Source organism: Raphanus sativus, chromosome 6 (assembly GCF_000801105.2).
Source record: "Raphanus sativus cultivar WK10039 chromosome 6, ASM80110v3, whole genome shotgun sequence".
Lineage (NCBI taxonomy): Eukaryota > Viridiplantae > Streptophyta > Magnoliopsida > Brassicales > Brassicaceae > Raphanus > Raphanus sativus.
In genome coordinates this window covers 5,645,126-5,660,411 of record NC_079516.1, presented here as the reverse complement: position 1 = coordinate 5,660,411, position 15,286 = coordinate 5,645,126, and the positions used below count along the sequence as shown (strand labels likewise).

At 33.6% G+C, this 15,286-nt stretch overlaps 2 protein-coding genes across 2 annotated transcripts; one reads left to right on the top strand and one right to left on the bottom strand.

The window, feature by feature from the left end:
- The first annotated feature begins 1,941 nt into the window (after nt 1–1,941).
- LOC108806597 (protein BIG GRAIN 1-like A) lies at nt 1,942–3,226 on the top strand. Its single transcript, XM_018578749.2, has one exon. The coding sequence runs from the start codon at nt 2,016–2,018 to the stop codon at nt 3,096–3,098; it is 1,083 nt and encodes a 360-aa protein (XP_018434251.2). The 5' UTR covers nt 1,942–2,015; the 3' UTR covers nt 3,099–3,226.
- A 6,642-nt stretch (nt 3,227–9,868) lies between these two features.
- Nucleotides 9,869–11,980, bottom strand: LOC108807612 (growth-regulating factor 5-like). The gene is made up of 4 exons (XM_056987998.1): nt 11,575–11,980; nt 10,764–11,274; nt 10,213–10,643; nt 9,869–10,131 (listed from the first exon to the last, which is right to left on the bottom strand). The coding sequence occupies exons 1-4, from the start codon at nt 11,771–11,773 to the stop codon at nt 10,124–10,126; spliced, it is 1,149 nt and encodes a 382-aa protein (XP_056843978.1). The 5' UTR covers nt 11,774–11,980; the 3' UTR covers nt 9,869–10,123.
- Nucleotides 11,981–15,286: the final 3,306 nt, after the last annotated feature.

The window sequence follows — 15,286 nt, the reverse complement described above, 5'->3', positions numbered from 1 at the left end:
GATGTTTGACTAGTTCAGTAACCATTTAGTATTTTCTTTTTAATGTGTGTATCGATTTATTCAAATACTGTATTGTTTTGAGTTTTTTTTTTTTTGTAACAGAGAATTGTTTTGAGTTTTGTTGTAGAATTTTGTTAGAAACTCTGTTCAGGGAAATTCTAATGAAAACACAGGATCCATTAGGACCATTACCGCTTCATTATGACTTATATCTCGCCGTAAATTATTGCAAACCCACTAAAATTTGAGAATATAAGTGATGATCTATAAATATTCTTGTGTGACTTTTAGTCCCCCTTGTATTGCCACCTTAAACCTAGATGCATGTTCTTTTTATAACAAAGAGTAATAGGATAAGCTTGATTTCCAAGGGTGTCTCCTTTTTTTACTTCCGACACGAGCTTACGTACGAACGCACCAAATTAATCTTTGTTCATCATATCACTTACGTACTCTTTAAACAACCAAACCACGATGGGTTTTCTTTTAATTTTAAACACAAGGTCGTCTCTCAAAATTTCTTCTCTGATTAGACGTATATCTCTCAACCTCATAGAATTTCTCAAACCTTTAAATAATATATTAGTGTCTTCGTGAGCTCTAGAAAGAATCAGAAACTACAAACCACAGTTCTCTTTTTCTCTGCGGAAATACAACAAAATATTCCTCAAATCGTTTCTTCTGTCTATGCATACCTATGCATTCTAAATAGTGCTGTATAAATCAATATATCAGAAAAATATGTTTGAATATTTTAACCATAGTACTACATAATTAGACATTCTAAGTTTTCTTTCCTTTTTTGCTAAAATTTGGGACATTCTAAGTTTAAAACAAAATAAGATAAAGAGTGTAATGGACCCAAGTATCAGTATTGGGTTTGCTGTAGCCTGTAATAAATCAGAGATGTTTGTTATAGTACTTACAAATTAAATACAAAGAAAATGAAAATCAAATAAGACTTATGATGAGGGAAGGAACAACTTTAATCTTTTACTTTATAAGTAGGGAACACATAAGTGATTTTTTGGGTCGTGTCATGTGAATAAAGGCTAAGTTGCTCTGTAACCCAGCAGTGATATCCCATAATTCTTTTTGGTTCAAGACAAATTCTTAAACCTAACCATTTTGATTCATGGTGAACAAAACACACATAATTTAGATTTTCGAAGATCTATAGTACTGCAATCATGGACCAAAAGGTAAATAAAAAATGGCAATCAAGTTCATTTTAAGACTCGATACTATCTCTAAGGATCATTTGTAGTATAGGTTAATGTAGTCAATGTATTATATCATTTACGTTTAGACTCGGCAAACTCCATGTTGTTAAGAGAATAGTCTAAATTGACTAACGGTGAGTTAGCTGCTTTGATTCCCCGCTAGAAGAGATGATTTACGCCATATCACTAGGCATTAACGCCGGCTGATCCTCAACCTAGAAAAAGATTAAAGTATGGTTGGTCTGCACTTCTCCCAATTAACAAAATAAAATACCTCTAAATTGAAGTTGAAAATTATTATGTTTTTCTAATTTTATTTTGACTATGAACGACAATGTTAGGTTTTCAGTTTTCACGTTCCAACATTTATTTCATTGTCTTTTATTTATACGCTATTTTCTCCAAAATTTTAAGTTTTCATTCTTTTTTTTTTTGAAAAATGATTCCGATATATACTAAGTTAACTTGTTAAAAAAGTTAACTAGAAAAACGCGTGATAAAGTATTTAACTAATCAATTTCGAAAAATACACATGAAGCTCAATATTCTTTTACCATATGTTAATACGCTATAGTATAAAAAGGAAAATTATTAAAAGGTAATAAATAAATAGATGATTGGTGTTTGTGGGCAGAGACATAGTCACATAAGCTGTCGAGAGAGACACGTGGCAATGATTACCAGTTGTCAGACTCCTCCTCCTCTTTTAAACACACTCTCCTCTCCTCCTCCTCTCTCTCTCACACACACAAACTCACTTCCCCTCACACAAAAGCTTTTCCTTATTCAGACATGGAGACTTGGGAGAAGCCATCTTCTAGACGTCACCACCGTAACCCTTCCTTCTCCTCTTCTCTCCTCGACCAAATCTACCGCTCCATCGACGACTCTCCTCCCCTAGAATCCACAAGGAAGAAGAAACTTCCCCACGAGGATCTTGAAACTTCTCAAGACAAACTTGTCTTCCACCGCCGCTCAATAGCCGCCGACTTCGAAAGATCCAGGCGAACAACCACCACCACCGCCGCCGCCGCAGACTCTGTTTTCCTCAGATATTCCAACTCCACCTCCTCTGACTCAAGCGGACTCTCCTCCTCCGAGTCAGACTCCTTCTACGGACGCTCCAAATCCTCTTTCTCTCCTCCGCAACCGAAACCAATCTGTACCTCCGGAGAGAGACCTAACAGCAAACAAGAACTCGGCGGCTTCTTGAGAACCAAGTCAAAGGCGTTGAAGATCTACACCGACTTGAAAAAAGTGAAACAACCAATCTCTCCCGGCGGACGGCTCGCTACTTTCCTCAACTCGCTCTTCACCAACGCATCCACTAAGTACAACCCTAAGAAGCCCAAGAAAAACAGCAGCACTTCCATCTCTGTCTTGTCGGAGACACAGTCCTCCTCCTCCACCACGTGCTCTTCGGCTTCGTCTTTCTCTAGGTCTTGCCTGAGCAAAACTCCCTCGTCGTCTAGCGGGAAGTCTAAAAGATCCGTACGGTTCTGTCCTGTGAATGTGATCCTCGACGAAGACTCCTCCGTTTACATCCCTTGCGGTAATAATAATAATAACTATAACAACGACGCCAAACGTTATCGTCACGTTATGGAGGAGGAGAATCGCCGCGTTATCGAAGCGGCCAAGGATCTTATCAGAACTTACCAAAAGAACAAGGATCTTTTGACCGTGACAACGTGTGACAACGTTGAAGACGATGACGATGATGATGATGCGGCGAGTTACGCTAGCTCTGATCTGTTCGAGTTGGAGAATCTTTCGGCGATTGGGATCGAGAGGTATCAAGAAGAGTTACCAGTCTACGAGACCACTCGTCTGGATAATACTAATCGAGCCATTGCTACAAGTTTAATTGTGTAATATAATGTTTTAGTTAAGTGGTTGGGGGTGATTAATTAGTGTATTTTTCTAATACTGTTCTTTCTTAAATTCTCTAGTAACTTTTGTGTAACAATAAATATGTCAACCATGGTCTATTTGGGTCATAACTATGCAGCTTAATTAGCTATCTAATTACTGTGAGGTTTAATCTAACCTTTGATATCTGACAAAAGAAAAAAAGAGGAAACCAAAGTTTCTCTGTTACCTTCCCCGTCACCGACTAGAACAGCAAAGAGTCGTTGCCTTTTCTTTGTTTCTTAACTTTTTTTTTAAGAATGCTTAAAATTCTATAAGAAGATATTTGAGTAGAAAAATATAATTAATTAAAAGTTAAGGATTTGATTTGATGCTACTAATAATGATCAATAAGATAGGCGAAACAAAGTGGAAGAGACTTTGGTCTCAAATGTCATTGACAATAGTATCCAACTTTGATTCTTTTCTCGAGTACTTATTTTTTCTGTTTGAATTTGATTGGATTGGCTTTCTTGCTCTAAGCATGGCTTAAGATTATAATGGTGGTTTACTACTCTCGAACGTGTAGTACTTACACACTAGCTTTCTCCACTTTATCATAACGTACGTCGATGATTAAATCACATGACGATGAATGTGGTATATATTCTCTTCCGTATGTATATGGATCATACACGTTTCTGTTTATCGATGGAAAATGAATGGTTAGAAGTTAGAACGTAGTTAGTCTGTGAATGAACTACGTGCAAATTGATTCTAGCATAGTAAAAGTTTCAGTTCAAAACACTATGTACTATTTTAAAATAATGGAATCATGTACGTACGTACGTGTGTCAGATTGACAACTTTCGATTTGATTGCGTTGATAGAACGAGAAAGAATCTAACACATCCAACGTTACAGGTCATATTAATATATTCATATTTAGGAAATTTATTTGCCTTACATGAAAAAATGACTGAGACCACAAACGAAGCAAAGCATAACAAAAATGAAAATTTGGTACAGAGTAACAACTAACAAGATTGGACCAGCGAATCATATCATTATGATAAGCTATTAAAGCTAACACAAACATGGTATTTAGCTTACATTTTGTAATTAGTTAAGCATAAAAACAATTAGATTATTGCCTAGACAAAACTCAAAAGAAGGCTATAGTGGCTATGTAGTCAAAAAGTTGCGTAGCCAAGAAAAAAAATTCAGATACAAAGGCAAGATCACATACATTAGTACGGACCCATTTTCCCACTTCCATTTTCTTTTCGTTTGTTTAGTCACTTTAGGTTGTGTGAATTATTATTAGCTTGCAAATCCCGCATGATCGAGAATCAATCCTTCAATAGCTTCAACAAGAAAAAAGTTTCAAAAACAAATATTATATATTACATGAAAATTGAGAATGGTTTTGATTTATAAGAGATCACTTCCAACAAATATACCCTCAATATACGTGTAAGAAAGTTGATTCAGTCGCATCATAGAGAATCAAATACATTCGACATTGAGTTGATCATTCTATTGTTAGTCAAGAGAATGATCAACTCAATGTCGAATGTATTTGTTCTTACGTCGGTAAGTACAATATATACACATGGATTTGTTCATATTCGTGGTGGGTGAAGTGGGAGACTTACGAAAAGTGAAAATACAATCATGAGACTAACGTGCTGATTTAGCCAATTAATTTATGAAGTATGACTCCAACTATCAAATCCAGTCGATTAAATAGTAATTATCTTTCTATGTACACCAAAAATGGCGGTAAAGACGAATTTGACAGTCTTTAAAAAATTACAAAGGTTCATTACGAGACAAAACACTAGTTAGCTAAGCGGTGATATTTAAAAATCATTAATACTTCGTTTAGAATTAATAATAGAGTACCAATATACAGAATGCACGTATCGAACGAAGAAGTTTCGTCGTGATCATACAATAACAGCATTTGGACAGCTATATCACACCATAAATTGGTATGTATTTGTTATAAAGATAAAAGAATAATTAGGGGACATACAATGTCCCATATCAACCATGCACAACTCGTCATTCGCATGCACTACCAGCTATTTCAATATATATTAACTAGCTAGGGCTTACTCCATTTCAAATCACACAAGCTAAGACACACACTCGATCCACTATACGCATATTAAATTTGATAGTACTCACTCTCTATTTTTCTGGAGTGTGCACGTACGTGAACATGTCGTCGTAAAACGGTACATGGAGGCAATGGTGGTGGGACACTCTCAACAGTACTATTAAATATCTTATGTATATTCTAAAAAAAGAATCTGATGTCTGTACTCTGAAGCTGTGTACTATGTGTCTAGTTATAAATTTATAATAAATTTAGCGGTAAATTGACAATCAAGTCATATAGAGTCTGAGGAGGTTGTCTTGCTATTATGATCGAGATCTGTATTTTTGTTAACTCATATAGCTTTTAGTTCTTTTGGTTTCAGGAGATGCTTCATGGTCTACCAGCTTAGTTTCCAGGAAAAAATTATTATTTTCTCTGGCTTTGGACTCCGGGGAATTAGTTATAACTTGCCAGTTTTGTTTTCAGATCACATATTTGTACTTGGTGTAATCCTTTGTGTTCTATATAATCAATCAGTATTAAAAAAATCAAAATAGAGTATAAAATATCACTCAAAAGATATAGATGAGATATATTAAATGCAATTAATGAAAGTGTTTTCTGCCGAGAAATATATATATATCACTCAAAAGAACATACAAACATACAAGTGAAATTAGATAATTTAAACTAAATCAAATAGATCAAAAGGTTTATGTTGTCTAAATAAAAACAAAATATATATTCTTAACCAAATTATCTAAACAATTGTATTATGAAATTTAGTCAATTGTAACAAAAGTAAAGTTTAGTCTCCTTATAATAAATAAGTCCAACGATGATAACCAAATGAAGATCAACCACAAAATGATGATTTACACATAATATTAAATTGAGTTTTTCAGCCTAAAAAAAAAGTTTAATTAAAATAAATTATTAGGGTGAATTTCGGGCCAATGCTTGGTATATATATATTTATTAATTTATAACATATCTTGCTCGAATATATTTAGTTTGAATTTGTAAATATAAATTGCAGAAACGATCATAAATAATACCCTTAATAGAATAAAGTTATACTGCAGAAGGGAAATACTAGTTAACTTTTACCATTTTGTAGTTAGCTTTAAACAAATGGGTAAATATACAAAAATGTTTGGAAGAGGGAAATTAGACCGATGGACCGATGAATAAGGTGGCAGAAAACGCAGAGAGATAGGAATGGACTGGAAACGATTGGATATAAATCTAGCCCGCACGTGACGGGTGCTTCAAGTCATGTGTGCAAGTGCAAACGTGTTAACCCCCAAAAACGATCTTCCCCACCACATATGGACCAAACTGGAATAGCTAAAAGTTGGCAAACACTGTGCTCTTTTTATTTTCTGAACTATTATGATGCCAACAAAATACATAAAACTACAGTGTTGTCTTGTAAAAATGTGTCATTTGATTAGAGTTTTTTTTCTTCCGAGAAAGGGCATAATAATTAGAGTTTGTCTTTTATTTATTCTCAATTGCATTATAAACGCATTTAGAACCGAATCTCTTTGACAAAAAAAGAAAAAGAAAAGAAAGGAAGCTCTAAACATTGATTGATATGTCCAAAATGAAATATGCTTCAGACTGTTAAGTTTTTCTTTAAAAAATTTAGATTGATTTTTAAAGTGATGCATGTGTTTAGAAATTGGTGGAAGTAAATTGAAATTGTATAAAAAAGTTGTAAACTGAAATGTTTTCTTGTATCAATTTAAATACATCTTCGTTTCATTTTATTTCTTTTTCAGCCAGTTTTACATTTGCAGGAGTTGTATTTATTGGTCAAAACAAGAGAAGGAAAGCAAAAGAAGAGAAGGTAAACCTAATTCCCAAAAGAAGAAGAAGAAGAAGAAGAATGTTTTTGTTTGATTCAAGAATATAATTGTCGTGGTTGCAACCTTTTGTCTCTGAACATCTTTGAAATGGGCTCTTTCTTCACTCTATTTAAATATACTCGTACCAGTTTCACCTGATCGTTTCAAGACACTCACTTTATTTATCGAAAACTCAAATTATGGAACACGGATTTATTTTCTTTCAGAAAAAAAAAACATAATTAACCAAATGGGCTATATATCGGCGTTGCGTTATGTAGATGTTGTGTGAATATGTTGTTTATAGTCACGTATTGCAACGAGTTAACGATAACGAACAGAATCACATGCATGGATGTAGACCAAGAAAACGACTATAGAGAAGATCAACTTATTACTAGTGCCTCTGGATTTGTCAAAAACTAACTCAAAAATCATTAATTTCCAGTGGCCATGCATGATGCATAACCTTGTCTTTTTTTCCATTTATGGACCCATCCTTATATATAATCATAATTATTAGACATTGCTTTATAAGGATAACGATTGATCTATCTCAAATGGGTCAATGTCATCATCTTGTTTTATATATACGTCTAGTGTCTCTCTCTCTCTCACCATGTGAATATCTGAATGAAATAAAGCTTTTGTTTGTTAACTATCAGAAAACATGTAATATTTTTTTTTAATTACCATTCTAAAATTTAGTCTAGAGGCATGGTTTATATCAAAGTTGTAGATCATGTTAAGTTAGATGAATTTCACACTTAAAATCAATTGGTAATAAGAGGAGTGACACATCTATCTTATATATTCTTAAGAATTTCTTCTAATATCCGATGTGAGATTTTGTCTCTAATACGCCCCCTCGAGATGATGGTTCTTTGAGCGTCAATCTCGGAATGTTTGGGCTAGATTGATAATGGATCGGGTTCGGGCTCCGATACTATGTTAAGCTAGATGAGGTTCACACTTACAATCAATTGATAATAAGATGATGTCAAGCTAGATGAGATTCACACTTAAAACCAATTGATAATAAGAAGAGTGGCACATCTATTTTATATATTCCTAAGAATTCTTTCTAATACCCGATGTGGAACTTTATCCCTAATAGATCCTACCATTGTTGTATTGAGTTTATCATCCCTAATAGATCCTACCATTGTTGTATTGAGTTTATCATTTCACTTTAATCCATGCCGTTAGTAACTAATTGGTATTGTATAATTTGCCTTTTGTTTTTACCAGCTTCTTAGCCCAAACGCGATATAATATGGGCTTCAAACTAAGTTAGGGTGCGCATGTTGATCGGAATCTTCAACTCAGATTTAAATACTCGGTCATGTCTCCATTTAGTCTAGTGGTCGAGTTCAATTTGTTAAGTCTATAAATTGGCCAAACAGAGTTCAAATATTCCTTCGACTTTCATATTTTAATCTTTTTGGCCATTTGAAATCTTAGAATCGACTCTGAATCTAAAATCGTTCAGTTTATGTTGAGGATCTTTATTTCTTGAATAAACAAAACAAAGTGGATAATATGGAACCATTTTTCATGGTGATTTGTAAAAATCTATCTGGGTATGTCTTGAGAGATTGATTCAATAAAGTATTCCATCGTTTGTTCATTTTCACCTAACTCTTACTTGTAATTGAAAAACGAAGAGCTAGATAGATGTTAGTGCTGGTGTAAACAATACCTAGACATTTTATTCCGATTCTAAATATTTGAACCGATTCAAATCCATTATTTCACCGAAATTAAAAAAATATTTTATTGGTATTTAAATATGTGATCCGAATAGATTTGGAGGATAATATCCTTCCAACCAAAGATCTGAATGCCTAAGTCTACTGTTGTAAACATATGCAGTTGACAAATTCTAACCAACGTGAACTGTCTGGAACACTAAAGTAAGGCTCCAAAATTCAAAAGAAACTAAATGGGCTGTGAACAATAATTAAATGGGCTTAGGCCCGTTAACTGCATGGCGATGGAGATTGGATCCGTTGTGGTTTCATAACGGAACAACAGCATCTCTCCCTCTCCTCCAGATTTCTAGCCTAAGCCGTTACTACTCTCTGCCTCTCTGGCATTTTCCCGGAAAATTATAGCGTTCCTGTGAAGATTTCCCGTCAATTGTTGCTCAGTCGAGACATGTTCTCAATTCAGATCAGCTTAAGTTGCTTGCACTATGCGCTGATCTGAGTATCGTGGTGACTAAAAGTGGTTTTTGAATTTTACATGCCTAAGGAGATATCCTAAGTAGAGTGAAACAGAGAGGTCGAGAGAGAATGTAAAGTTTGGCTCTCTCTCTCTCTCAAGTCAATGTATAATAATTGTTTAAGCCCATTCTTTTGAGATGTTTCTCCAAACAAATACAAATGTATTGTTCCGTGTTACATTCTCTTATTGATTCAGGGGAAATATATACAAATCCCCTGTTTATCCATATTGCTGCAATTGTCTCGGGTTTGTTTGTTTGATGTTATACTGGGAATCAAGGCAGAGAGTATGATAGGAGGAAGAAGAAGATCTATGTCAGTTCTAGTTCTCGGCTATAAAGCGTTATTGTTGAATATTTTTTTTTCTTTTTTTTTATTGTTGAAATATTTTATTACATTTTTTAAGCCATGACTGATGAGTGATGATTACTATGCCTTTTGCATACATTTTTCTCTGTTTATTTCTACGCAAATAAAGACTGCCATTGGAGATGAAGGGAAAGAACAGAGTTATAAATCCATATGCAACAAAAGATGCTTGCATCCTAAGAAACCAATCAATAATATAGTGTTTCTTTCAGCTACAATGAAAAAAAATAAAAACGATATCTTGGAAAAAAAACAGCAGCCAAAAAAAGCAGGAGAAACACACAGATAAACGTCGGATCAGTTTTCTTGTTGGGACCTACGACATTGAGAGAAGAAAGAGATCATTACATTAATGCATACATATAGGGCTTCTGCAAACAGTGTCTTGTCTCAATGTTCCACGAAAATAAATATGAAATGCACCCTTCAAACTTTTGTATGTGTCTGTGTTGGTGCAGACCCATCACTGATGCTATCTGACCTAATCAATCAGCTACCTGAGAAATTAAGTTCGAGTTAATTTTTTTTAAAACTACCAATATTTCAAACTGTTATTATCTAGTTAGATAGAACATTACCAGTGTCAAGTCTTGAGTGGGAAGAAAGGTCAAGCCAAGAATCTGAACTGTTCTTGTTCTGTGCCCACTCTTCACCAAAAAAATGATGAAGAGACTTCTTCGTTTCTGATGAATCTTTCTCTTCGTCTTCTTGATTATCAAGATCTTGTCTCGATGTGTTTTCGGAGACAGGTCTTGTGGGTTTGTTGAACATGTCGGCGCCCAAAACAAAACACTGTTGTTGTTGTCGATGATCTTGGTCACGATGATGATGTTGAGATGAGGATGAGTATGTGTTATCATGATGATCAAACTTATGATGGTACGGATCATTCATTAGTGTTGCTAACGGTTGTTGGTGATGGTATGGGGAATCTTGAAAGCTTCTAGAAGCTTCTGGAAAAAATGTTCTTTCCCCTATTCCAACTCTCTCCCCAGTCCCATGAAAATATCTACAATCATAATTAAAAGAAAATTCCACATATAATTTAATATTATTCTATTCTTTTTCAAGGATTAACAAAACTTAAATAATGAACAGTGGAAATGAGAAGAAAAAAGAGATACAGAACCTGATGTCTTTGTGGTCAGTTGCAGAGGCTAAGACATTGAGTTGAGGAGTAGATGTGTTTTGATGAAGTGACGAAGCGGAAGCATGATGAAGAGTTTGTTGTTGTTGCTGTTTAGGTGAAGTTGAAGGATAAGGATAATCATTGTTAAAGTAACCTCTACTGTTACTGCTACCACCACCAAACCTATTGATGTTACTATAGGTGTCAAGTAAAGGGGATGAAGAAGAAGAAGAAGCAGAATAAGTAGTAGAAGAAGAGGACAGTGTGGGGCTTGGGTTGTTGTGGTTGCTGGGAAAAGAGAGAGATGGTGATATTAAAGGAGCAGTTGTCTGACTCTGATCGATAGATTTTTTGGCACGGTTTCTTCCTCTGTGCATGTGTTTTTCACAGTACTTTGAATCTGGGTGTGCTTCTCTTGAGCATCTCCATTTCTTACCATCTGTTCTTCTGCATCTTCCTGGTTCTGGATCTTGTTTTCTCCCAAATCCCATCTGGTAGCATCCCCACCCAACTGCATCATTCAATTAACCAAAACCCTAAAGTTAATCATGATGCAAAACCCTAGTTAAGACCTAAATAAAAGTTATTTCATAATTACTATAAGTTTGTGAAAGTGGTCTTAGGAAGATAAAGTTGAACACTTTAGACAGAAACCCAAACACTATAAATCATATAAAGCTGTAAACTTTAGAGGCATGAGAATCAACAAAAGATTGAAGCTTTATGCAAAGAAAAAAAATCAGGAAATCAAGAAAGATTTAAAGAAACATACAAAAGTTTGTTGAAATTGTAATTAAAGTTTAGGGCTTACGTGGTTGGTGAGGGAGGAGTCTAGAGACCAAGGAAGAGTCCAAGCTTCTTCTGATGGAGAAGATGAGCTCTGGTGGCACAGGAACACCAGAGACCATGTACTTGTATATTAGGGCTTGATGCTCCAGTTCTTGCCATTGAGTTGGTGTAAATGGAGGCCTCTCTGTTGTTCTCCCGCTACTTCCACTTAGGCTCATCATCTTTCTTGTTAGCTTCTTTCTTTCCTCAAAGGGTTATGTAGCAGAATAAAAAGAGCATAAACAGAAGAGACAAAGAGCTTTCTTGATAGATTCAGAGATTAGCTAGGGTTCCTGAGTTTAGGACAGAGTCAGACAAGGAAGACCACTTTCTATGTCCCTTTTATCTGGTTTGTTCTCTCTTTCACTCTCTAAGTATATATTCCTCGGATGTAATTTGCATGAACACTAGCTAGCTTCAGCCTCTTCACAAGGCCAGCCCCTCCTTTATATACACACTCTATTTTTGTACTTAGGTAATAAAGTCATTTATAGAATATATTACTATACAATTATAGAAGATAAGTTGTCACACTATTACCTAAAAAAGTAGGGTTTAGAGGGGATATTAGTTTATGGAGTATTTGTTAACAGTTAAATCAAAGAGTAATATATTCACAAACCAAAGTTTAAGAAAGGTAACATATTGTATATTGTGTCAAAAATTGGTCAGACGAGGGCAAGAGCTTTTGAGGAGTTTGCCATGTAGTGTAAAATCAAAACAACATTAAAATATCCAATATAGTAAATGTCAAAATAGATAGATAAAATGTAAGGAAAGGAGAGAAGAGTGTGGTCCTATAAAGACTGGCAAATCTGAAGAGACTCAGGCCTAGTTTCTGTTGCCTCTTCTGCAGCACTTGATGCTCTTGTCACTCTGACTACTCTTTCCTCTACTCTCAATTTTCTTTCCTCTCTTTCTTCTCGGTCTTCTTTTATATTACTATTTTTAAATATTATAGGTATTTGTATTAGAAAAAGTTGCATTGATTTTTGGGAATTATTTTTCTCCCTTTTAGCAGATGCCATTTTCAATATCAGCTGTATCCCAACACTTCTTCATGGCCTAAAAATGAGTGCCACTGTGCCCTATTTTATTAAATTTAGTGAGCCCTGATATTACTGTCTTAAGACAGGAAAATCAGAGAGATGAAACAACTGATAGATGTGTTGAAGAAGAAGAATTGACGTATATTTATTAATAGAAATCGGAATGAGCTTCTTCTTGTATCACTGCAAAAATCTCTGACTGTTTTACAACTTCACATATTCTTGTAACGTTTTTAGGTTTTGCATAGTGAGATGATGTACAAAAAGAAATGACTAAGCTGGCAAAATGGTAGATGAGTAAGAAAGAAAAGGGTGTTATAGAGAGCAGGGAAGAGACCAATATTGGATAAAAAAGGGGACTAGGTTTCTATGGTTGCTAGTGAAGTGAAAGTACTTTTGTTTTTCTTTAAAAAATGTGAAATTTTCTTTTTCAGAATTACTTTTATAGAATAGGAATAAGAAAGAAGAGAAAGGCATGTGAAGAATCAGAAATTTTCAGAGAGGGTTAGGTTCATTAAGTGGAGAGAAAATAAAGAGTAAGACTGTTCACTAGTCTGTTTGTTTCTCTGTCTCTTTTCACATGCTCTGTCCTTTTCTTCCCTTTTTGAGGCCCCCTAGATCTTTCTTACACATCTACAATCTACCATCCGATACATACTCACATACAATAAGTTTATACGTAGTTCACAAATGCATATAAATTTTATACATGTTCATCAAAGTTTAGTTTTCTAAAACATATATGAGGATTTGTTTCGATGACAAAAGTCTGATTGGTGACATTGCTTTTCTTTTGAGTATAATAATTGGTAACATTGCTATATAGTAGAACTATGGAATATAAGAAAATATTTGTGAAACTGAATGGTATATAATCGTTAAGTAAGAAAATAATTTACTACAAGTTGGAAAACGTTGTTTCAGAAAAAAAAGTTGGAAAACATTATTTTTAATGTGGCATAATATATTTCGCGATTTTGTATTACAAGAATTATAGATAGCAGTTAACCATCAAACACTTTTCAAGAAAATACGTGTTGTATGCCCTGTTCAAAACTACACTAGGCGCTAGTCGGACGGCGAGTCCGGACCTAGCGAGTTACCGAAAAATCGGGGAGTACTAGGAGATTACGCGGAACCTAGTTCTAAATACAATTTAATAAATTTATAATATGTTTAGTTAATTTTAAATATGATGACACAAGTTCTTATACATAATGATAACTTTTTTAGATAATTTTTTGAAACAATCTCCTTTCAATTTATCGAACATTTAGATTTGGGCGTGTTTGATACGAGAAAATCCCTAATGTAGTATATATGTGTTTGTTTTGGGTTAGATAACTAATTGTAACTATTTAGTAATCAATAATTATATAAATCTGTTAATAATGAGTAAAAATAATCAATCGTATTTCAGCTTAAAAAAAAAAAAAACTTAGGCGGTCAACACGGGATTAGGCGGGAATTAAGCGGTCAACGCGGGAATTAGGCGGTCAAACGCGGGTCAACGCCTGGATTCACCGATTTGGCCCAACTCGCCGCGGTCATCCACCGAATAGCGCCCAGACGGACGTCTAGGCGGTTAGGCGGCCGCATTTTTAAATAGGGGTTGTATGTAGAGAGACATAAGATAAGATGGTGTCTAACATTTAGAGCGCTAAACATGTAGATAGATCAATTGGGGGATTGTCAAAGTGGCCATCTTGATGTGAATAAGGTAGATGAAGAAGGTGGAAGCACCTTTGAATCAAGATATTTTTCCATTTTAGAGCATGAGTTTCATTCTAGTCATTCATCTTCTCTATTAAAAGAGAAGTACAAAAAAATCTACTGTACAAAAGTCATGTTAGACCATTTCATTAATTAGTTAATATGATTTGATTATTTACATTAATCAATTAAATATATATTATTTTCAAAATACCTTAATACTTAATAAGGATATCAAAAATAAATCAATTTCAATATAAAAAATCTGTTGAAAAAAATCTAATAAAATCTTACCAAACATTTTTAAATATCTTTTATGAAATAAATAATACCTAATTTAGTGATTATAAATTATTATAAATTAATGTTAATTAAATATTAAGATATGCTATACTTTATAAATTTTATAATTTTAGAATATATTGTATTAAATTAGAAATTCTATCATGTAATATTTTTACACCTAAAAAACGAGTTGCTAACGTATATTCTCTAGCTCACAACAACATATTATCTAAAAATAATAATATATTTTTATTTTATTTAAATTGAAACTCCCAACAATATATCATCTAAAAATAATTATCAACAAAATATTAATTATACAACTAACCTGTAATTCATGTGTTATTTAAAAACTATGCTACTAAAAAATTGAAAATTAAATATTTTCAATATTAATATAAAATCTTACCAAACATTTTTAAATATCTTTTATGAAATAAATAATACCTAATTTAGTGATTATAAATTATCATAAATTAATGTTAATTAAATATTAAGATATGCTATACTTTATAAATTTTATAATTTTAGAATATATTGTATTAAATTAGAAATTCTATCATGTAATATTTTTACACCTAAAAAACGAGTTGCTAACGTATATTCTCTAGCTCACAACAACATATTATCTAAAAATAATAATATATT